This window comes from Staurois parvus, unplaced genomic scaffold (assembly GCF_062004578.1).
Source record: "Staurois parvus isolate SC_StPar_1 unplaced genomic scaffold, SC_StPar_1.0 ptg000909l, whole genome shotgun sequence".
NCBI lineage: Eukaryota > Metazoa > Chordata > Amphibia > Anura > Ranidae > Staurois > Staurois parvus.
The window spans coordinates 705,607-729,106 of NW_028318705.1; the positions used below are offsets into that span (position 1 = coordinate 705,607).

The window sequence follows — 23,500 nt, forward strand, 5'->3', positions numbered from 1 at the left end:
CCACAACTGTATCCAGACCAACCTACCATCCAGGTAAGCATCAGAAACTGTGTATGTTCCTGGAGATGCAATAGGAAGTAAGAGGAAAATTCTACAAAAGTGATGAGAAATCCCCTCTTAGACAGTTGTCATTGGACAAAATGTCACAATGGAAGATTTCCACTTCACTTTCAATCTGGAGGCCACTGTAAGAGTTTGAATTTCCCATCACGGTCTATTCTGGTGACAATAGTGACCAGGACTAATTGAGAGCGTGAATCTCCCCAACAGAGTCACAAAAAGCAATAAAAACCTCCCCACTCTATCTAAAACTAAAGAGAAAGTGTTTTTTTTTTTTTTTTGTTCTCTCTCTATCTATCTATCTATCTATCTATATATACACACACACACACACACACACACACACACACACACACACACACACACACACTTTAGGGTGGAGGGTAGTGACAGCAAACATGGATTTGACTGAAGTTTTTTTTTATTTTTTGAGTATTTAAACTGTTTTGAAAAACAAGTATATACAGCAGAAACGTAATAAAATCTACACTGTGTGCTGCAAACTCTTGAGGTGGTTTCCTATAGGATCGAGCCTTTTGCAGGCACTAAACTACAGCTGCGGATTCACCCTTTGTGTATATTATACACTGTATAGACACATACACAATATACACACATATGGCACCAATGAATATGTATATAACGTATGTCAGTGCATGCTAGGATACTAAATACCAATCAGAGAAAGCCAGAACAGAGATTAATGGGAACTTCTCTGCTTTGTACCTCTGCAGTTGGCTGAGGAGGGTCAAGGAAATGTGCTGGTCTGGGCAGAGGGGCTAACAAAGTTCCCTCATCATTCTTCAACCTCTGAAGAGCCACAACTTGGTCACCTGACCCCATGGCAAGTAACACCCTGAGCCTCCCTCGCTCAGTTCCGCTGAAGACATCAACAACCGGCACAAAGCTGTCTACGGCAACCACTGGATACTGCGCCTGGAGCAAGAGACGGCAAATTTTCTGGTCACTGCAAAGGCAAAAGAAAAAAAATTTACAACAATAATGATCTGGTTGCAATGCATAGAGAAGCAAAGATACCCAGTGCTGACACAGGTTTTAGAATAAGATTTGCATTAAAAATGGAAAGGTTTTATTTAAAAATGTCATTAGCATGTTGAAATATGAACAGATTAAACTTCAGTTTTAACCCCTTCATGCCGACGTAACACAAATATGCGGCCTCACAGAACTGGGCTTTTTTTTTTCTGTGTGGCTGCATATTTGCGTACCTGTCTTTGTGCTGGGAGTGCGGGTCCTGTTCTAATGATTGGGACCCCCGATTCCGGGTCACATGATCGCCTCTGATTGGCTATCACAGTGATCAGTTACTGTGAAGCCCACCAACCCTTGTTTTTTTTTTCTCTCTTAATGGAAAAGAGAGTCTCTCTCTGTTTGAAAAAAAAATATATAAATAAATATTAATACCTAGATCAAGGTTTGATCTAGTTCAGTTGAAATAGATCAGGTGAGAGATAGGTGAGCACGGCCTAACCATACATGTGAAAGGAATCAGGGTACGAAAAGCACTGCAGCAAGAGGGGAGCCCATCGATTGAGTGTAGAAGGACCCCAAACAGCAAGATACCATCCCGTCCATACTCTGGCCCATTTAAAGGGACACAAGCGTTATATGACTTTACTTAACGGTTTGGTCATATACTGGAGGTGAGAGCACACCCGGTGGGGGAGCACACAAATGAAAGTTCTTTTCACACAAAAAAAATCAATTAAGAGGCACGCGATATCCTATTCTAGAGTGAACTTAGCCAGTTTGAAGAAGTTCATAGATGGACTTTTTTTTTTTCTCGCCTGTTTTTGATTATATGGACACGGATTCTGGCATATTGATATTGGTTGATTCACTTACCTTATTTTCATATCTCTTTGATATAGATAGTATCAATTTGTATGCATATATCATTTATTTTGAGCATTTATAAGTGAAGCGTGGCACATTTTGGTAAATAGTATTGATCTAGTTCAGTGCCAGGGTTAGTGTTTGGGTCAAGGGTCAAAGTCAGGATTTATTTTATTTTTTTAATTGGTATTAGTGTCTGTGTTTTAGGTGAAAAAAAAAATAAAAATCTGCACTATTGTTTCTGGGCTGTAGTACAGATACAAATAACAAATACCATACACATATATGGTATAGCTGCGATTGTCAAGAGCTATAAAATTGATTTTGGGTTGTTCTTTGCTGATAGGTAATGGTAGTAACAAGAAACACACAGCTAAATTAAAAAACAAATGATTTTTTTTTTTACTATTTTGGGCCAATTTTCCTTTGCCAATAAAAAATTAAGAGGTATCCATTACCATTCACCACCAAATGAAAGACCAATTTGTTCTGAAGAAAAAAAACAAAAAAACAAAAAAAAAAACGCGGTATAATTCACCTGGATGTACAGAGTAGTTGTGATGTTATGGACGATTTTACTAAAACATGTCAATGTCGCAAAATTGTGCTTAGGCATTAAGATTTGTTTTACCCTTAGGTGTGAAGGGGTTAATATTGGGTACACCTGTGACACTGGCATCACTGAGGATTCTTTTTAACCACTTCCCGACCGGCCGTTGTATATAAACGGCCGGACGGTGGCACTGCAGGGTCGGGTGGCCGTCTATAAACGGCCTCCCCGCACCCTGCTTGTGCGCGCTCCCTGGGAGCGTGCAGCACCGCGATCCGGTGCCCGCTGTGTCCTCCGGACACAGTGAAACACCGATCGTCGGACGGGACCTCTGTACGAGGTCCCGATCATGTGATCACTGATTGGCCAATCAGTGATCACATGCAAAGTAGTAAGCAAGATGTCACTTGTGACATCATTGCTTACTATGTGTGAAATCTGTGAATGATCACAGAGGTCACATGGTACAAGGCTATTCACAAAAGCCTTGTACCATGTGACAAGCTGTGACCAATCACAGCTCACTCAGTTCTTCTCAATGAGTGCAAGAATGCACACAGAGAGAAAGAGAAATGATTGCTTTTACATCCTATATGAGTGTAAAAGCAATCGGTGTAAAAAAAAAAAAATCTTCATCACCCCTCACAAGTAGTACAGTGTCACCATGGTGACACTGTACTGCTAGGGTGACAGTATGTAAAAAAAAAAATAAAAATAAAAAATAATAATATAAAAAAATAAAATAAAAATGTAAAAAAAAATGTTTAAAAATTATAATTTTTGCTTATAAACTAATTTGGATTTTTTTTTTTTTACTAAAAAGATAACGGAATAAATTTTGGCTAAGATTTATGATGAAATATTATTTATTTGCAAAATTTTATTAAAAAAAAACTTTTTTTCAAATTTTTTGGACATTTCATTTACATAGCAAAAAAAATACAAATCCCAGTGGTGAATAAATACCACCAAAATAAAGCTTTATCTATCTCAAAAAAATGGTAAAAAATTCATTTGGGTACAGTGTTGCATGACCGCGCAATTGTCATTCAAAGTGTGATAGCGCTAAAAGCTGAAAATTGCCCTGGTCAGGAAGGGGGTAAAAGTGTCCGGTCTGGAAGTGGTTAAAGTGAAGGAACAACTCAAGTTATTTGCTTTCAGACTCTTTGATTAAAACTCTGTATAGCTTTCTAAACACAGAAGATAGAGAGTGGGGAGTAATAATGTCTCGCATTTATTCACATGCGTATTGAAATCTCAGTTTGACTTTATCACATAAATTTTTCCTTTGGGACTCTATTAAATACTCGGCAGGCATGATCTCGCCCCATTTACCCGTTGCATTTTTTACGCTGCCCACTGCTTCCCCCTGGTATGGAAAACCTGTGCCAGTTTAGTTGGCGAACAGAACGTGGGTTCTTGAAAGCACATTCATTGCTCACCCCAACTAGGATCATGATGTTTAATGAGCTCCGATCGTCGCATGAGATACTGCTGCTAGAACATATCCTCTAACTTCAGCTCTGTCATTTTATTCAGAAGCTACATAGGTCTCATCTGACACCCTACCTACTTTTAGCTTTCAAAAGCATATGCAGGTCACATCCACATTCCACGGGTATAATCTCTTTGATATACTCTTCGATTGTTTCCTCTAGGAAACCTTCAATGCACCCCTTTTAGCAACACTGAAGTGCAAACTAGCAGCGGAGCTGGCATCAGAGAACTGGCAAATAATGCTTCAAAGTTCCAGAAATGTAACCACCCTAGAAAACACCTATAAGGTTATACACTGCTGGTACTATACACCCATTCGGCTGGCTTGCATAGTTCCCCAAAATCCATCAACCTACTTCCATGGGTGCTCCCAGCCAGGGACGATCGCCCATACCCGGTGGTACGGCCCTATGGCGACTAGACCAGGCCTTGAAATTTCCACTCGCCTGCTCGCCAATGGCGAGTGGAAATTATGGTGGGGGTGAGTGTGTCTCCCAGGGCCGTCTTGCTGAGCAGGCTCGGAGCTCAGACCGAATCTGTCATTCGCACTGGGAGCCGTCAGACTGCTCAATAGCTGAGAGCAGTGAAAGCAAAGGAAGCCGTGTGTGCTGTGCTCGCTGCCTCCCCCTAGAGTGCAGTACCCGGCTCTGTGAGTAAACAATGAAGTACTGCAACTTTTTATAGGTGTGTGTGTCTACCTAATTGTCTACCTGGTCACATGATCCTCTATGCCAGCCAGTGGTGGCTTCAGGGGAGAGAGCACTTAACTGCATGTGTGTGTGTAAATGTGTTTGTGTGTGTCTGTGTATGCATGTACATGTGTTTATACATGTGTATGTATGTACATGTCTGTGTGTATTTCTGTGTATGTACATGTATCTGTGTGTATGAGTGTCTGTACGTGCCTGTGTGTGTGTATGTGTATGTATGTACATGTGTCTCTGTGCGTGTGTGTACATGTTTCTGTGAGTGTATACAGGTGTCTCTGTTTGTGTGTGTTTGTTGGTGGCAAGTAACTCTTAAGGCCTGGCTAGTAGCTCAGGATGTGAAATTTTAAGCCCTAGACTAGACTATGAATCCGGGTTTACACGCTATTACAAACATTACTTCACTCAGATGTAAAGAGGAGCCCTTGCAAAGGCCTCCTTCCCTTTTAATCAAAAAGCTCCTATACAACCACAAAACACTACCTCCTCCCTAGGAAGTGAATAAACTAATAAATGTACTTTTTGTGATAAACTTACCAATAATCCCAATCTATCTCAAAATTTCAATAAACCCACATAATTCAAAAGGTGATGATCAAATCTGAATTAGAATAATAAATCTCCCTCTAATATATATTCAAAATCATCAAATATAACAATCAAAATTACAAAAATAAAATAAAATAAAATATATATAAAAGTGTCCAAATCACCAAAAATTAATAATAATAATAATAAGTGTCCAAATCGCCAAAAAGGTATGTAATATAAATAAATAAATGTCCAAAAATCCCAAGAAAACAAAAACGTTCTTTATGTGTTCAGTGAAGCAAGACGATACTCCAAAAATGCCTTTGTTATCCTCAAAAGTAAAAAGAAAAATATATCATAGTGTAATATCCTCAAACATATATATATGCTTCACACTGTGCAAAACTCAAATCACACCAAAAATAGTGAAAAAATCAATAAATCAAAATAAACGTGAGAACTCGTGATCACTCCAATCTCAGGTGAATAGTGATACTAGGTACCAATATCCTATACACTCCAGCCAAAGTAGATGCTAAATACCATTACCCTCTTATGGTATATTCAGGCATATACTGTTAGATAGGAAAGCCATTCCTCCATCACTCTTATCCCGGGGTATTCCTCATATGGACAAAGAGAAGGCTCAATCAGGCAGATTTCATAAAAAGATATAAATTTATTCCACACTTACATGTAAAATCACTTTATCCAGCTCTCTGTACTGCACATTTCAATCTCTGGTTGAAAAAACGATTGTTTCCAACCGACAAAATGGCCGCGGCGACACTTCCGGTTAGCGTGCGTGCGTGATGACGTCACTCCCCTAACGCGTTTCGTCACTTCCGGACTTCATCTGAAGGGATCCCTTCATCTGATCCCTTCAGATGAAGTCCGGAAGTGACGAAACGCGTTAGGGGAGTGACGTCATCACGCACGCACGCTAACCGGAAGTGTCGCCGCGGCCATTTTGTCGGTTGGAAACAATCGTTTTTTCAACCAGAGATTGAAATGTGCAGTACAGAGAGCTGGATAAAGTGATTTTACATGTAAGTGTGGAATAAATTTATATCTTTTTATGAAATCTGCCTGATTGAGCCTTCTCTTTGTCCATATGAGGAATACCCCGGGATAAGAGTGATGGAGGAATGGCTTTCCTATCTAACAGTATATGCCTGAATATACCATAAGAGGGTAATGGTATTTAGCATCTACTTTGGCTGGAGTGTATAGGATATTGGTACCTAGTATCACTATTCACCTGAGATTGGAGTGATCACGAGTTCTCACGTTTATTTTGATTTATTGATTTTTTCACTATTTTTGGTGTGATTTGAGTTTTGCACAGTGTGAAGCATATATATATGTTTGAGGATATTACACTATGATATATTTTTCCTTCCCTTTTAAGCCTAATATCATCATTGTTTTTAAACCTATTATTATCATTATTACGGGCAGAACGCACACTGGCAAGGCACCTTTTTATTGCAACCAAGCTGACTATAGCGAAGACCTGGAAAGCTCCTGCTCTCAGTTTCGAAGCAGCGAAACATTGCATGAATGGTGTTATGGTGAATGAGGAATTAACATCTATACTGTCCAATTCCCATGACCAGTTTCTGCGAGTTTGGGAACCCTGGATTTCCTATGCTCATTCTTCATGCTTTGACCATCTGTTATTGACATTATGAAACTTTCAGGTACTTTGTCCTCTCGCTTTCCTCTGGTCCAGTGGCCGAGAAAACACTATAGCTCAGTGCATCTCCTCACAGTTTTGAGGTTCAGCCTCCCCTAGTTTTACTTTGTTTTTTTTTTTACTACTGACAACTATGCTCAAAATCTTTAAGGAGATCTGAACATCACCTTCATGAGGTGGATCAGTTTGATTATTTTAATAATTTACCCATTGTAGTTACCTTTCATTCCACTGTATTTTTTTTGAGTTGTACTGCAAGTTATGTAGCACATTCCAACTTATTGTCTCAGTCAACTGGCTCTATGTCTATGCCATCTGTTAACATAAACCTTTGTAAAAGAAATATCAGCTTGAGCTCTGTAACAGAACTTGTGAAAAGAAGCCTAGGGTTCCATCTGCTGGGTGAAAATGAGAATGCAAAATAAATGTAAAAGTACTAAGTCTAACTACAAAAAAAAAAAAAAAAACTCACTAACAATACTATTTGCATTCTTACGAGATTTGGGATCCTCAGGTGTCCTAGAGGGCTGTTCGGAGATTCTGTGACCTCATCAGCACCTACGCTAACAGACCAGTCATAGTTTATAATGTAAGGCCGGCATTAATAATAGCACCTCCTTTTGTTATTGTAGGTTTTCTGTTGAACTCCTTGGTAAAACATGGGCTGTCCCTTCAAATTTTGATTCGTTTTTGTCCAGAACCTGCCTCTGCCGCCTTACTAATGGTCCAGCATTATGACGGGTGCCCACCATGGCCAACAATGAGGAGTAGGAGGAGAGGACGGGCCATTTTTAAAGCTCTCTGGGATTTTGGGTTTTTCATAGTAAAGCCAAACTGAATGAAGTAAAGAGAAATCTCTACAATAGCGTTACAGAAAGCAATAAAAACCTGTCAGAGGTTCTACCTCTTCTACAGTCAATAAAAAAACACATTGGATAGGGATGGACTTCAAATCAAAGCATCCCTTATGAGCTTTTAAAGCCTCTGGTGTGCCCTCCATATGGCAAGATACACTGCTCAAAAAAATTAAAGGAAGACTTTTTAATCAGAGTTTAGCATCAAGTCAATGAAACTCCTGGGATATTGATCTGGTCAGTTAAGTAGCAGAGGGGGCTGTTCATCAGTTTCAGCTGCTTTGGTGTTAATGAAATTCACAACAAGTGCACTAGATGGGCAACAATGAGACCACCCCAAAAACAGGAATGGTTTTACAGGTGGACGCCACTGACATTTTTTTCCCTACTCATCTTTTCTGACTGTTTTTCACTAGTTTTGCATTTGGCTAGGGGGTCAGTGTCACTACTGGTAGCATGAGGCCATACCTGGACTCTACAGAGGTTGCACAGGCAGTCCAACTCCACCAGGATGGCACATCAATATGTTCCATTGCCAGATGGTTTGCTGTGTCTCCCAGTACAGTCTGAAGAGCATGGAGGAGATTCCAGGGAACAGGCAGTTACTCTAGCAGAGCTGGACAGGGCTGTAGAAGGTCCTTAACCCATCAGCAGGACCGGTATCTGCTCTTTTGTGCAAGGAGGAACAAGATGACCACTGCCAGAGCCCTAAAAAATTACCTCCAGCAGGCCACTGGTGTGAATGTCTCTGACCAAACAACTCATGAGGGTGGCCTGAGGCCCTAATGTCCTCTAGTGGGCCCTGTGCTCACTGCCCAGCACTATAGAGCTTGATTGGCATTTGCCATTGAATACAAGAATTGACAGCTCTGCCACTGACACCCTGTGCTTTTCACAGATGAGAGCAGGTTCACCCTGAGCACATGTGACAGATGTGAAAGGGTCTGAAGAAACTGTGGAGAATGTTATGCTGCCTGTCACATCGTTCAACATGACCATTTTGGTGATGGGTCAGTGATGGTCTGGGGAGGCATATCCATGGAGTGACGCACAGATTTCTACAGGCTAGAAAATGGTACCCTGACTGCCATTAGGTATTGGGATGAAATCCTTGGACCCATTGTCAGACCATACACTGGTGCAGTGGATCTTGGGTTCCTCCTGGCGCATGACAATACCTGGCCTCATGTGGTGAGAGTATGCAGGCAGTTCCTGGAGGATGAAGGAACTGATACCATTGAATGGTCCCACAAGTTTGCACCTCAGACTGTCCAGGAGCTCAGTGATGCCCTGGTCCAGATCTGGGAGGAAATACAGGACACCATCCGTCGTCTCATTAGGAGCATGCTCCAACGTTGTCAGGCATGCATACAAGCAAGTGGGGGCTATACAAACTACTGAGGACCATTTTGAGTTGCTGCAATGAAATTTAAGCAAAACGGACTAGCCTGCTGCATCATTTTTTCACTTTGATTTTTGGGGTGTCTTTGAATTCAGTCCTCTGTAGGTTGATAATTGTCATTTCCTTCAAACAATGGGACATCCTTACGTTCCTAACACATTACCCAATCCATATCAGTATAGATATCCAACATATTTGTCCCCACTGAGATTTGATGTGTTTTCAAAGTGTTCCTTTCATTTTTTTGAGCAGTGTATATAGGGTGTATTGAGCTAAACATGTTAAATGTTGCCAATAGAGCCAATGCAGCCATCCAATCAACCTTCAACTTATAAATTCAGAAGGGGCCCCTTCACTGTGTTTTAAATACAGATAGAATAATGTAATTTTTTTTCTCCAGATAGATTATAGTCTGGAACCTAATCAACCTCCCCTGTGTATTTTCTTCAGAAGTCAAAAGTTGAACAGAGTATTAGTAACAACTATTCACAAATACCACTGCTCCAGATGGACTCCACAAAGTGATTGGTCCATATCCCAGATGGTTTAAACGTTGAGTAGTATGTGTCCCATTATATTTAATAGATTTTTGTGGACCTACCACACCACTCCACAGAAAAAAATAAACTATTTCATTAGTAAAATGTTTTTCGGTACTTGCCCCACCTCACAAATGTTGTGTATTTTAATTCCATTATATTTACAATATACAATTTATTTGATTTTAATAATATTGTTTTGAATAAATTTATAATGTAACCATAATGACCATTAAGGATCATAAGTTTTAGAAATAGTGTGTGGTGCCGATTAGGAGATAATAGAATAAAGTGGAAATTAATGAGATTTAACATTTGCTGGTTTTTAGTACTACAGCTGTACGTGTGCTGCATTGCGAGTGTCATGAGTAGGCATTTAAGTCCCTCACCCCGTAGACTCCTTTATTTCAATGACAAAACCTATATTGTGGGTGAAAAGTGTCTCACAGTGGAGCTGTAGAATATATGTCTGAATGACCTCACCTGCTCTTTTGTTTGCTCATGTGGTGTCAAAGAATATTGAAATTGAAGAAAACAAAGAGTGTGGCTTAAACATTACACACAGAGGCCTTTCGCAACCTTTTTATCCCAACGGAACCCTTGAAATTATTTTTAAGTCTCTGAGATCCCCCTGCAAAAATTAGTTTATCGAGGGCCATTGGGAAAATGCTCCTTACTTTGTGGTAGTAAGTGGGAGGAATCCCCCCCGCTATACAGGGGTGGCCAGAATGACACATTTGCAGTCATGTTACTGGCGCTGCCAAGTGACATTGGACATAGAACTACTCAGGTGCCATCAGTTGTTAAGAAGGTTAGCCACAGCTCAAGGACCCCCTAGCTCAGTGTTTCTCAACCTTTTTGCAGTCAGGGCACCCATTAAAATTCTGCAGAAACTTGAGGCACCCCATTCAAAAATGTAAAAACTAAACCAAAAGTTTTACATAATGCAGCAACATCCACACATGCAGGACGCCCAACATTAAAGGTGATTTATTCTTACAAAGCGCACTGTTACTTTTTAGTATTCAAATGTTTTTCTCCCTCAGATTCTCTCCCGCGCTAAGGTAATGTGACGGAGAGAGCAGAGACCAAAAAAAAAAAATGCTGATTCTTTGCAGGCACATGATGTCCTTCTTATCAAACGATGACATCATTGGTTGCTGGCAGCTAGAAGGTGGTAATGGTGCACAATGAAAACCTGTGGCTTTGTTTAACTAAAAGGCAGGCTTCATCCACCCTCTGGCTTGTATACAAGTTTTGGGAATTTTTTAGGCATTTTGCCAAGGCACCTCCTGAAGAAACCTGAAGGCACCACGGTTGAAAAAGGATGCCCTAGATATACATGGAAGAACCCTGGCTGAGAATGAATGACAATGAAAAATAAAAAGAATCGGCTCCCTCCTGGGGGACAGCAGGGTCTGCCATTTGTGAATCAGAAGACAAGTGAACAGATGTGCCACTGTCGTACAAGATCTATAGCAAACAGCATCCATACATTCACTCCATGCATCCATAGCACTCTGGTTTTACCTAAAGGACATATAGAACTGGTGCAGAGGCAGCTTGACGAGACCCATGAGCTGGTCAGATCCCGGGCTGGGCACTTTGCTCCACACTTCAATGATCATCATATTGTTCTTCATCCTTGCCAGCAGTCGGCTTGTCAGAGTCACAGGAGCCACCTGTAGGAAATACAGCGAGGACAGCTCAGCCTGGAGAGCACCAACAATACCTTATAACCTAGAGTAAAACCCACAAGACAACACTCTCAAATGAAGACATTTCAGAAATTATTTTTTGGGATAAATATCACATTGTTGGATAAAAAAATGGAATAACCACCTCCCGTCCGGCCGTTGTATATAAATGGCCGGACGGTGGCAGTGCAGGGTCTGGTGGACATTTATAAACGGCCTCCCTGCCCCCTGCTTGTGCGCGCTCCCTGGGACACAGTGGAACACCGATCGTCATACGAGGTCCCGATCATGTGATCACTGGTTGGCCAATCAGTGATCACATGCAGAGTAGTAAGCAAGATGTCACCTCTGACATCATTGCTTACTACGTGTGAAATCTGTGAATGATCACAGAGGTCACATGGTACAAGGCAATTCACAACAGCCTTGTACCATGTGACAAGCTGTGACCAATCACAGCTCACACAGTAGTTCTCAATGGCTGCAAGAATGCAGCCAGAGAGAAGGAGAAATGATTGCTTTTACAGCCTTTAGGGGTGTAAAAGCAATCGTTGTAAAAAAAAAAAAAAAAACATGGTGACACTGTACTGCTAGGGTGACAGTATGTAAAAAGAAAAAAAAAAAACAAATATAAAAATATAAAATTAAAATGTAAAAAAAAGTTTAAAAATTATAATTTTTGGTTATAAACTAATTTGGGTTTGTTTGTTTTTTATTTACTAAAAAGATAACGGAATAAATTTTGGCCAAGATTTATGATGAAATATTATTTATTTGCTAAATTTTTTAAGAAAAACAATTTTTTTCAAAATTTTTGGACATTTCATTTACATAGCAAAAAAAATAAAAATCCCAGTGGTGAATAAATACCACCAAAATAAAGCTTTATCTGTCTTAAAAAAATGCAAAAAATTCATATGGGTACAGTGTTGCATGACCGAGCAATTGTCATTCAAAGTGTGACAACGCTGAAAGCTGAAAATTGGCCTGGACAGGAAGGGGGTAAAAGTGTCCGGACTGGAAGTGGTTAAACAGATATCAGGCATGCCTGAGGACATCGCAAAGTTGGGATTTTGTTCTGGGCAGGTTGTTCGTTTGTTTAGGACACAAGTCTGCATTTTGGATTCTAATGTTTCTTTGTCTGCTGGTTTCCCTGACCCGTGTTATTACTCTGCCTAAACACCTCCTGCCCTACAACTCTGTTTAAAGCTGAACTCCTTCCCTTCCATCTAGCACAGTTGTACAGGCTCCTCTCCTATTTTTAAAATTACTTAGAGCCCAACTCATTTCCTGAAGGACATTCAGCATCACCAATACCTTTCCTCCCCAGCCTGACTGTGCCTGCCCCGCCCCTTTCATGCATTGGATTTAAACAAGTCATAAACCCAAAAAGAAAAATTAAATATTTTACAGCTTACCAGTCCTTAAAGGAGAAGTACAGTCAAAGCTCTTTTGGCTGCACTTCTCCTGTGTATCACAGGAGTGCAGATTGTTCTGCACTCCTGTGACCCTTTTCAGCTGAAGCCGACTGTCAGCTGACGTCACTCGGCCATTCCAGGCTGGGGAAAGATCCTGACTTTAACCATTAGCCGCCCGGCCAATGGCCGTTTGGCGGCTTCAAATGTGTCCCTGCATTCCGGGTGCACGCCATTTGGCGTGCTCCCGCTCATGCGCCGTTTGCGCTAATGCAGAGCGGCGCAGCAGTGTGATCTGTCACCGGCCGTGCACCTCGGACACGGCCGATGACAGATCCGAGTACCGGCTCCCGTTGCTGGTACCATGTGACCTGCTGTGACCAATCACAGCAGGTCACATGACAGTTGTATACATGGATGGCTTCATTCATGATGCCATCCATTGGCATCCCCTTGTAGCCGGCAGGGGACCAATGCTGCATCCACCTAGGTAAGTATAATTTGGCAATAGAACATCATCCCATACTTCTCTTTTAAATGTGGTGGCTGCATTATTTTTCTTTTTTTTCCCCTTCATTTTCAAATGGTGATCCTGAAGCAACACACTTGTCCTAGGGTGTCTCCACTCTGCATGGAGGAGCAACGCAGACACCTCTGGACAACAGCATTGTCAGTCTCGGGGGGAAGATAGTGTTAGACTATAAGATTTAGCTGGACTGACTAACAAATTAAAGCCAAACACCAGCTAACACTTAGCAGTTGTTACTGTTTTGTCTTTTTTGGATAAAAGTTTTACTTAAATTCTGACCATTGTAAGCACCCCTGTCAATGTTTAACCACTTCAATACCGGGCACTTTCACCCCCTTCCTGCCCAGGCCAATTTTTAGCTTTCAGCACGGTTTCACTTTGAACGGCAATTACGCAGTCATGCAACACTGTACCCAAATGAAAACATTTTTCACACAAATAGAGCTTTCTTTTGGTGGTATTTAATCACCACTGGGTTTTTACATTGAACAAATGAAAAAAAGACCAAACATTTTTTAAAGAAACAAACGTTTTTCTTAGGGTCTGTTATAAAATGTGTCAAATAAGTAATTTTTCCTCTTCACTGATGTGCACTGATGGGTATTGACAGGCTGCACTGATGGCCACTGATTGGCACTGATGGGGCTGCACTGATAATCAGGACACTGATGATTAGTGACCCGATTATCAGTGTAAATGTGTGCTGTCACAGGATTGCTGGTTATCAACTTTCCTTTCCTCACACAGTGACAGCACGTGAAAGGGAAAGGAAATGCCAATATCCAGCATTTGTTTACATGTGATCGGCTGCAACTGATTGCATTTTTGATTTAGGGTTTAATAACACTTTAAGTCGTGCAGACTTAGCATCGTATGTAGGTGTTACCTAGGAGTGGTTTGCGGTTATTCAGTAAGCTATGTTGACCACTTCCCACAATCCATGATCCACCAGCACAGCGGCTAAATGGTTAGCACTTCTGCCTGGCAGTACTCGGGTCGTTGGTTCGAATCCCAACCACTGCACCACCTGCCTGGAGTTTGCATGTTCTCCGTGGTTTCCTCCCACACTCCAAAGACATGCTGCTAGGTGAATTGGCACCTGTCTAAATTGTCCCTAGTATGTGTATGTATGAATGTGAGTTAGGGACCTTAGATTGTACGCCCCTTGAGGGTTAGGGACTGATGGGAATGTGCAATATACATGTAAAGCACTGCATAAATTGATGGTGCTATAAAAGTACCTATAATAAATAATAATAATAATAAATCCACCAGCATTGCACAGAGAAGCAATAAGAGTATGCTCCCTAAACGTTAAAAGCTTCAATCCACTGAAAATGGTCAACATATCTTGTTAGATGCTGGAGAGTTAAAGCCCCTGACAGCTACTGCATCTCTCGGGGACTCCATCTTTAAAATCTCTGCCTACCTGCTGTGCCCATTAGAATGGTTCCCACCATCCTTATGCCAAGGTCCCAGATCTGTTGTCTACATTATGAGGAACTCCCACCTTGCATGGAGTTCCTGGGTCTGTACACCTGCTAAGAGGGGTTCCCAACAATCCCTGCTGGATTTTAATTTATTAATTATGAAGAATGTAACAGAAAGAGCTGGAATACACAAAGATGGGTGAGAATGCCCAAAACATGTCACATGAATTATCACAGCAAAATCTCATTATTGGAGCATCCAGGACAAATAAGAAGCCAATGGCTGGTTCATAGGCCCCACCTAGGACACCTTACCTGACAGAAGTTGTACAGAGGCTGGCTGCTGCCCCACACAACACTGGAGCGTGTAGCCTCCTCACTGGAGAAGAGTTTACATTTGAGGTAGGAGTTACACGTGGCGGAGTCTGCTCCTGGGATTAGTCCTGTCCCTTCTGGCACCATGAGAACCACATGCAGTAATAACCCGGTCTCCTCAGCTGCCTCCTGGAACATTGCTGGCTGAGGCTCCTCTCTCGGAGTGTGGTGGGAAGCCAGTGTAATAGGCGGCTTAATATAGTAGATGGACTCCAGCTCGGGAGAGGACTCCTTGTCTGATAGGTGTTCAGGTGCTGCAATTCTGATGCTCTGTCTGAGAGAAGATGTTGAGGCCTCCTGTGCCACCTCTGATGGCTTCTCAGGGACAATGGAAAATTCTCGGCTGTCTCCGGCAATGTCCACAGAGACCTGTCAGCAAGAGATAAGTTGTCTACTTAAGCCACAACCATTACTAGCACACTGCAACAGACAACAAAGTCTTGGCATAAGATGGTCAGCACCAATCTTAAAGCTGAACTTTGGGCTACCCCCTTCCTTTTATGGATTGTAAGCATTAGTAAAAAAAAAAAATTTTAAAAATTAAAAAAAAAAAAACTGAATTTTTGACTTGCCAATAAAATCAATTTCCTGGAATACAGTACAGGACACTTTACATCATAACTGGGTTATATGCAGCTGCCTTTAGGTGATTGGACACTGGTACATTCCCCTATAACCTCTCCTAATCCTAACCTTAATACAAGTCTTAGTATTGTAGCAAGCAAAAGAGAGATCATAAGAACAGAGGGAAGGGTCTGGTGTCTGGCCGGAGCAGGACTTTTGTTGTTCCGGGTGGACGTCATATGAAGTACTCCTCGAACGTAGCTCTGCTGCGGCGCGTTCTGTCACCGGCTACGTTCACCGGACACAGCTGATAACATATCACTGTACCGGCCTGATGCCGGTACCATGTAATCAATGTGACCAATCATGACAATTGTAAACAATGAATGCTTTCGATTCATGCCATTATTGTGTACAATTCTGATGCTAGCTGTGATTGGTCACAGTGATCACATGGAAGAGACAGGGTCAATCACAGCCCTTCTGTACCAAGTTATTAGCTGTGGCCAATCACAGCTAATCACAACAAAAACACACTGAATTAATCGATTTTATTCAGTAAAATGCTTGCTTATAGCAGTGAAATTCACTGCTATAAGAAATCATAATGTGTAAGAAAATAAAAAATGAAAACATACTATGATAACATTATATTGCTCTGGTTACAGTGCATTAAAAAAAAAATTGTAAAAAAAAATAAAAAAATAAAGAAAAAAAAAAGTAAACATTTTGTTATTTTTTTCGTACAGTCACCAGTTAGTGCCCTTGATCACCGCCACATCAGTTATATGATGATTTTTTTTTCAATTTCTTCATTTTCAAAAAAATTATTACAAAAAATTGCAACTTCAAAAAACTCACCATGCCGCTTTCTAAATACCTTTGATTGTCTTTTTTTATAAAGAACAATTATTTATTTGCAAAAGTTTTAAATGAAGAAGAGGAGAATGTCCATAATAGGATTGAGAGCCAAGAGAATCAGACTGAGGTACCAAGGGGACAAAGCAGATTGGACAGGAGGAGGTGTGAGCCATGTCCTAAACAAATTATAGAATGAGAGGCCAGAGGGCACACAAGCAGAATGGACGAAGTCTAGGTTTGTCCACAAGTGACCATGGAACATCTATCAGGAGCTTGAGTACCATGTTCCCCTGGGCCAATTTACAAAGTAGGGGAGGAGGAATCTAAAAGGGCAGAAAGCATAGATCAGGCTGAACTGATCCCATGGAGTCAACAGAGAACCCATTATGAAGGCCTGGGGATCTCTGTACCTGGTGACAAACCTGTCCAGTTTGTTGCTGAACCTTGATACCAACAGATTTATATCCGGTGCACCCCCCATCTGTGACAAAGGACTTGAAACCCCTCCAGATGGAGGGCCCATTAACCCAGATCCAAACGTTGACAACTGGGAAGGCTCACCTGCCAATTTTCCATACCTGGGTTGTGGACAGGGCTAGAACATGCAGTTCTGTCCAAAAGAGGATCAAGTTTGCTTCAAGAGTTGCTCAACTACTGGTGCCTGCTTGAATATTTACGGAAGCCACAACCGTGGCATTGTCTGACTGGATTGTTGTCAGATGTCCTCGCAGAATGGGAGTTCAATACTTAAGGGACAACCAAATCATGCTGCGTTTTTGAATGTTTTTGAGAAGGCGAGCTTCCTTCCGACTCAGTCCCCGCATGAAGAGGGTCTCCAGAAGAGCTGCCCAGCTTGACAGTCTGGCAACCACCATGAGAACCATTAAAGATTGAGGAGGATGAAAGGGGTTCCCTAACTCCCTTGTGGAGTTGGAAATCCATCATGAGAAGGGGATTCTGGATCTGGGTGTCAAATGCTTGGGGAAGTCCAATGACCAAGTACGTTTGTCCAACACTGACTGAATGTTGAGATGCAATGGCCTGAAGGGAAACTGGGCATACAGCACAGATTTGAAGGAGGCAACCCTGAGACCCAATACCCTCACGCAGACACAAAATCAACCTATGTCTTTCTGCCCCCCTAGATTCTCACACCCCTACTTCCACTCAGTTGAAGACAACTGCATAGAACTCAGTCATAATGATTTAAGGAAGCCTGTGTTCTGTACTGTTTGATCAAGAAAAAACCTATCCAAAAGCTTTTTTTTCTTTACTCACCTAAAACTGCAGTCACGTGACACTTCCCAAGTCTTTGCTCCTCTTCTGTTTACAGGAGTTGCGGTCTTTCTTTGGGTGTCAAAGTCAGTATCTATGCCACATAAACACTTGCTATTGGCTATCCAGCAGCAGGGTCCTCTCTGAATCCAGAAGAGGAATGATGCCAGTGTGAGGTGACTGACTGGCATGGGCACATCTGCAGTGCTTGACCAGTGGACCTTCCCACACCCTGATATGATGCCAGACAAGGAACTGGACAGTACATTTATGACAATATATCTTGATTTACAGCGTAAGGAAAAAACCTGAAGAATGAGTTAGTGTTGAGGCAGGGTGTTCATATTCACTGGAGATGAAGAAAGAAAGGAACCTGTACATAAATGTCTAACTTTAATTTATGAATTCCTAGATTTGTATAGTACCCACACATTCTGCACAGTTTTATAGAGAACAATCCCAGTCCTGTATTTATATGTATATAAGCTATATACTCTAATGTGAATTGCTGCAGAATATGTTATAAAAAAAGATAATACAGATGGATAAATGGTGGTATTGGCTAAGGTTGAACCTTGTTAATAAAGTCTATAGGTTTACAAATCAATGCCCTGCCCTCTGAGTGCTTAATGTCCACCCCCCACAGCTGAACATTATGCTTCATTCAGCCATCTGCAGCAGAGAAAGGAAGCCCTATGTAATCTCAGAGACACTCCAGAAGACTCTTCCCACCTCCTTGTAATGGAGATGGAGAGAAAGACATGTTTGAAACCTAATCAAAGCTGCATCCAAAGATACAAAACAGTGAATAAGCAGTGTCACCTTAGGCCCAGAAGACTGTTATTCACAGGGTGACCAGGTGAAAACAAAGAAAAAAAGCCTGAAGAAACTAATGCAGCCACCACATCTAAGGACTACTAAGTTGCAATATGTTACATTTTTGGTTTGGGGTTTAGATACACTTTAAACAAACGTGAATGGGGCAATAACTTATGAGGGGCGTTCAAGTTAAACCAGGACTTTGGAGTTTATATAATAAAAGAACAAATTTCAAGGAGTGGAAACACTTATCCCAGCTTTTAAATAATGCCTGGAAAAGCTATGGCATAGAAATACTTGTCAGTACGCCTGAACCATCCTAGGACAGCCTGCTTCACTTCATCATCATTGTGTTCACCATTCCTACAGAAAGATTCGTCTCTTGTGCAATTTAACAACAAGTTATGCGTCGATTATCCAGGATCAGGCATTCCACGGACTGAATGTTCACAGGAATGACTGCTGTGGGATGGGAACCACCACAACTGGGATCGTCACTGAGGAACGTATACATTTACACCATTCAAATGTCTTACTGCAGCTGAGCGTCTCATCGCCATACTGTGCTTGAAGTCTTCTGGTTTTACACCTTCATTCACAAGTAACTTCATCACCGCACACTGTTCCACGCACGCACTAACACTGTTGTCTACCATCTTGATTATTGGTCTCTGGACTGGCCCGTGATATGTACACCACCTATCTGTAATAGGACACACTTGCCACTTACTACTGCATGTGGCGCCACCACTCTAGCATCCCTTTTTATACCTGGAAAATTAAAAGTCCTGGTTTGACCTGAATGCCCCTCGTATATGCCTGCTAGGAAGGAATGCCTTTTACCCAGAATTCCTTTCTTCTTTCAGAAAGGGTCATTTACACAACATCTCCCTATTTCCTCATTTTTAATGCAGCAATAAATGAATTTCCTTTTCACAATAATGAAGTAGGAATTACCTTAAGAGGCCCTACATCTTCCATCTCCGGTCCTCCCCCTGGACTATGAACTGGAAGTGAGCGGGACACAGAAAGGTCCTCAGATCTGAGAACATCCCGCAGACAGAATGCAGCAGAACCAACCACAGAAGGCTGAAAACAAGAATCCCATAACTGTTAAAGGGAATGTACATGGTTTGGTGCACATTATCATTACTTAGAACATTGTTTCTCAACTCCAGTCCTCATGGACCCCCAACAGGTCATGTTTTCAGGATTTCCATTATTTTGCACAGGTGATTTGATCAGTTTCACTGCCTTAGTAATTACCACAGCTGTTTCATCTGAGGGAAATCCTGAAAACATGACCTGTTGGGGGTCCATGAGGACTGGAGTTGAGAAACACTGACTTAGAAGGTCCATGAGAAAAAAATGTAACCAGTAAACACAATATACTGCACATAAATCTGTCACATTTATCACTTGCAACTAGCATATGGCAAATTCAAGTAAAAAGCAACAACTAGATTTATTGCGGTAATAAACTTGAACAGCAGGCAAGGTCAAATAACACACACTAAACAAAATGGCAAATCGCCCCAGTGTGATGGGAAACCGTTTGTGTGGTTTGTTTTGTGCAAAGTCCCTTCATGTGCACCTTACTCTAAGGCTCAGTTCACACTAGCTTTGTCAGCAGGCATCAGACAGGCGCTTTGGAAGCTTTTGAACGCTTCTCAAACGCCTATGAAAATTCTGCACATGGCGGCACACAGTGCTGTTCATGCTGCAGCGTTAGCGGCGCGTCGTGGCAAAACTGACGCCCTCATGTCGAGTCAGGAGGAGTTGAAGCCTCCCATTCAAGTCTTCGGTGCCGCTCTTCAAACGCCTGGCAGGCGTTTGCAGTGCGGTTGTGAGGCGGTTGCGGATCGTTAATACCATTAACTCCATTATAGGCGTTTGTGGTGCGGTTTTAACGATTGGAAAACGCCTATCTACCGCTTCAAAACCCCACATAAAGCGCTTGAGGAGCGTTAAAAACATTTCCCAAATGCCTAACGCCTGTCAAACGCTATATGCCTATGCGTGTTTTTGAGGCGCTTGCCAAGTGTTAAAACTGCACCACAAACGCCTATAATGAAGTTTAATGGTACTAACGCTCCTCAAGCGCCTCGCAAACGCCCCACAAACGCCTTTCAGCCTGTCAGGTGTTTGAGGAGCGTCACCATAGACTTGAATGGGAGGCTTCAACCCCTCGTGACGCGACACGAGGAGTCAATTTTGCTGCGACGCTAATGCTTCAGTGTGAACAGCACTGTGTGCTGCCATGTACACTTCCCAAACGCCTGTCTGACGCCCGCTGACAAAGCGAATGTGAACGTAGCCTAAAGCAACCGCCAGCATTCCTATGAACTTCAATATCTTTACCTGGGAGTCCCTCATGGGAAGAATCCTCAACATGTAAAGTAAGTTCAGAATTTACCATTTCCAAACTGGATAATTTTACAGGGCGCAGCAGTGACATAGATGGGAAAAACCACTGAGTGAAGCAGGGCACTAGGAGATTGACATTCCCAGGTATGTCTTCTACTGAAGAGATTTCATGGGATAATATCTCTCCATTAAAGTGGCATTAGGCAGTGCTAGTAGTGGAAGGTATTTACTTTCTTTTAAAGACAAAGTACCCTGAACAATATCGGTAAGTTTTCATTAAAACGCAAATCCTTCAACTCTCATTTTCAGTTCATGAAATGGAACACTGCTTTTCCCAGACTCTTGCTATGGTTTGTTTTGCAGCAAGAATAGGAATACAGGACAGTAGTTTTAGTTGAATTTTTACTATGCTCTTGACAGGCAGGTGCAATAATGCGACCCATAAGGATTTGATTAGTATGGTGTCAAAAAGGCAATGATCGTAGATTCTAGACCAGAAGCAGGTTATTTGGGGACATGACCACCAATATGCATCACTATGTCATCTACTGAACATCCTCAAAGTGAAGGCAACCCCAGTAGGTACCAGGGATCAACACAGTAATTTAATTTAGGTTCAAGACTTAATATAGTTTAATTGAACACATAGCAATAGTTTCCACAGCTTCTGATTTTTTAGAAAGATCGCAGTGTCTGCAAATCAAAATGGAAAGGTAATTTACAGTACCTAGTGGTACTAGCAGTGATTTTATACATTTAATTTTTTGGCCAATGTGGAGATTTCCCTTAAGGTGAAATGGTACCTTTTGTTGGGTTCCTTTCCTCAAGAAGACTTTAAAGGTTAGGTCCGTGCTCCACCAGTGTTTGATCATATGACCGCTGAACAAGACGGGGAACACAAATCTCTGCTGAAACTTCACAACTGCAAAAGGAAAAGAGTGCCATTTACTGACTAGTTTACGATCTGCATTGGATGCCTGAAAAAAAGGTCTTGTGTAGCTGCACAACATTTAGAAAATAATGAAACCTATGAATGCAAAATGTCACTTCCATGACAGATTAAATTAGTAATAATAATTATATATTATTCTCATATACACAGTGATAATATAGTATGTTGAAAAGATCTGCCCCACGGAGAAACTCCTGGGGTGAAAGCCCTTGGACTCACAGGAATCAAAGTACATTGGTCATGTCCAACAGTAGTGCGGGGAATGGACTTCTAAGGCTTGAGCAAGATAGGAATCACAGACTCAGATGTCCCTTGAGACTTGGGCTTCAACAGCCATGCTGTTAAAGACAATGGTTGAGAAGCAAGGTGGTAAACTGAACCAGCAGATCCAGATGGTCTGGCCTATGCGTGACTAAGAAGTCATAGGCTATCAACAGCCCCAAGACTCTCATGCAGAAGCAGAGGGCTTAACGATTTCAGGATTGAAGAACAAAGTTTTGAGAGTCTAAAGTTTTTCCTGGGTAAGGAAATGGCCTAGGAAGTGTCTAGAACCAGCCCCAGATACTTAAAATGATAACGTAGATCCAGCAACAAATCTGGTCTGCTCATTTGGCTTCTTTTACTGAGGAATACGAGTGTTCTCCCCTAGCAACCGAAGAGATGTTTTTCTTTCAAAAGCCCTATGGATGCACTTAAGTCCTACATGAAGGAAAATTTCTCAGAACCCAGCCACACCTAACTGCCATGGAGGACACTTGAAAATCAGAGGGATGCACAATTCCAGGCTATAGATTGCCACTTTCAGGAGGCATGCTACAAGAGGTTCATCACCCATTAGTGAAGAACGTTCTAGGGGCAATCACCACAGCAGAACTGTCCACAAATGAAAAATATATGCCTAGGTTGATTTCCCCTGGAGGTACACCAACGGTGTTTCAAAGCTCACAGTGTCTTCCTGGCACTTTAAACAGCATAAGGTGAAGAGCTGGCAACTTGTTTTCCTGATAAAAGTACTTTATTCATAAAGGGTACAGTGTGCAAGTTACAGCAGCTTACGTGTTTCAGTAAGAAAAAAAAACCTTATTTATGGCCATGAATATGGTTTTTACTGAAACGCATAAGCTGCAGAAACTTGCACACTGTACCCTTTATGAAAAAAGTACTTTTATCGGGAAAACGAGTTGCCGGCTCTTCACCCTATACTCTTATACCACAGCAGAATTGTCCACCCCTTATCTAAAACCAGGCATGTGCTGTCCGCCATGTGGTAAGAGCTGTACAGGCTTAAGGTCTGAGAAGGCCTTGACTACTCATGAAACCTGGACAGCTGGTAGCAGGTGATTAGTCACAACCAAAAGGTGGGGCATCCAATGGTGATCAGAGTCAGGGTAGGTGGGCAGCAGGAACCAATCAAAGTTCCACATAGTCCTGTGCAGCATCAGCAGGGAGATGCTTCTTCCTCACGAAGCTCTGCCCAGTGGAAGTGCCACAGTGTTAACCCCTTCTACGGCAAAGTTGGC

At 41.8% G+C, this 23,500-nt stretch overlaps 1 protein-coding gene and 1 long non-coding RNA gene across 2 annotated transcripts in view; one reads left to right on the plus strand and one right to left on the minus strand.

Moving 5' to 3' along the window:
• Positions 1-23,500, minus strand: part of C2CD3 (C2 domain containing 3 centriole elongation regulator) — a 169,520-nt gene that overhangs the window by 103,436 nt on the left and 42,584 nt on the right. The window contains exons 12-16 of the mRNA XM_089656482.1: positions 21,832-21,950; positions 19,619-19,750; positions 15,083-15,511; positions 11,227-11,378; positions 787-1,027 (exon numbers count right to left, since the gene is read on the minus strand). Of these exons, the coding sequence (XP_089512608.1) occupies positions 787-1,027; positions 11,227-11,378; positions 15,083-15,511; positions 19,619-19,750; positions 21,832-21,950 (1,073 nt within the window). The remainder of the gene's footprint in view (positions 1-786; positions 1,028-11,226; positions 11,379-15,082; positions 15,512-19,618; positions 19,751-21,831; positions 21,951-23,500) is intronic.
• The window catches only part of LOC149442140 (uncharacterized), a 127,257-nt gene that overhangs the window by 94,674 nt on the left and 9,083 nt on the right, over positions 1-23,500 (plus strand). The gene's annotated exons all lie outside the window — the stretch shown is intronic.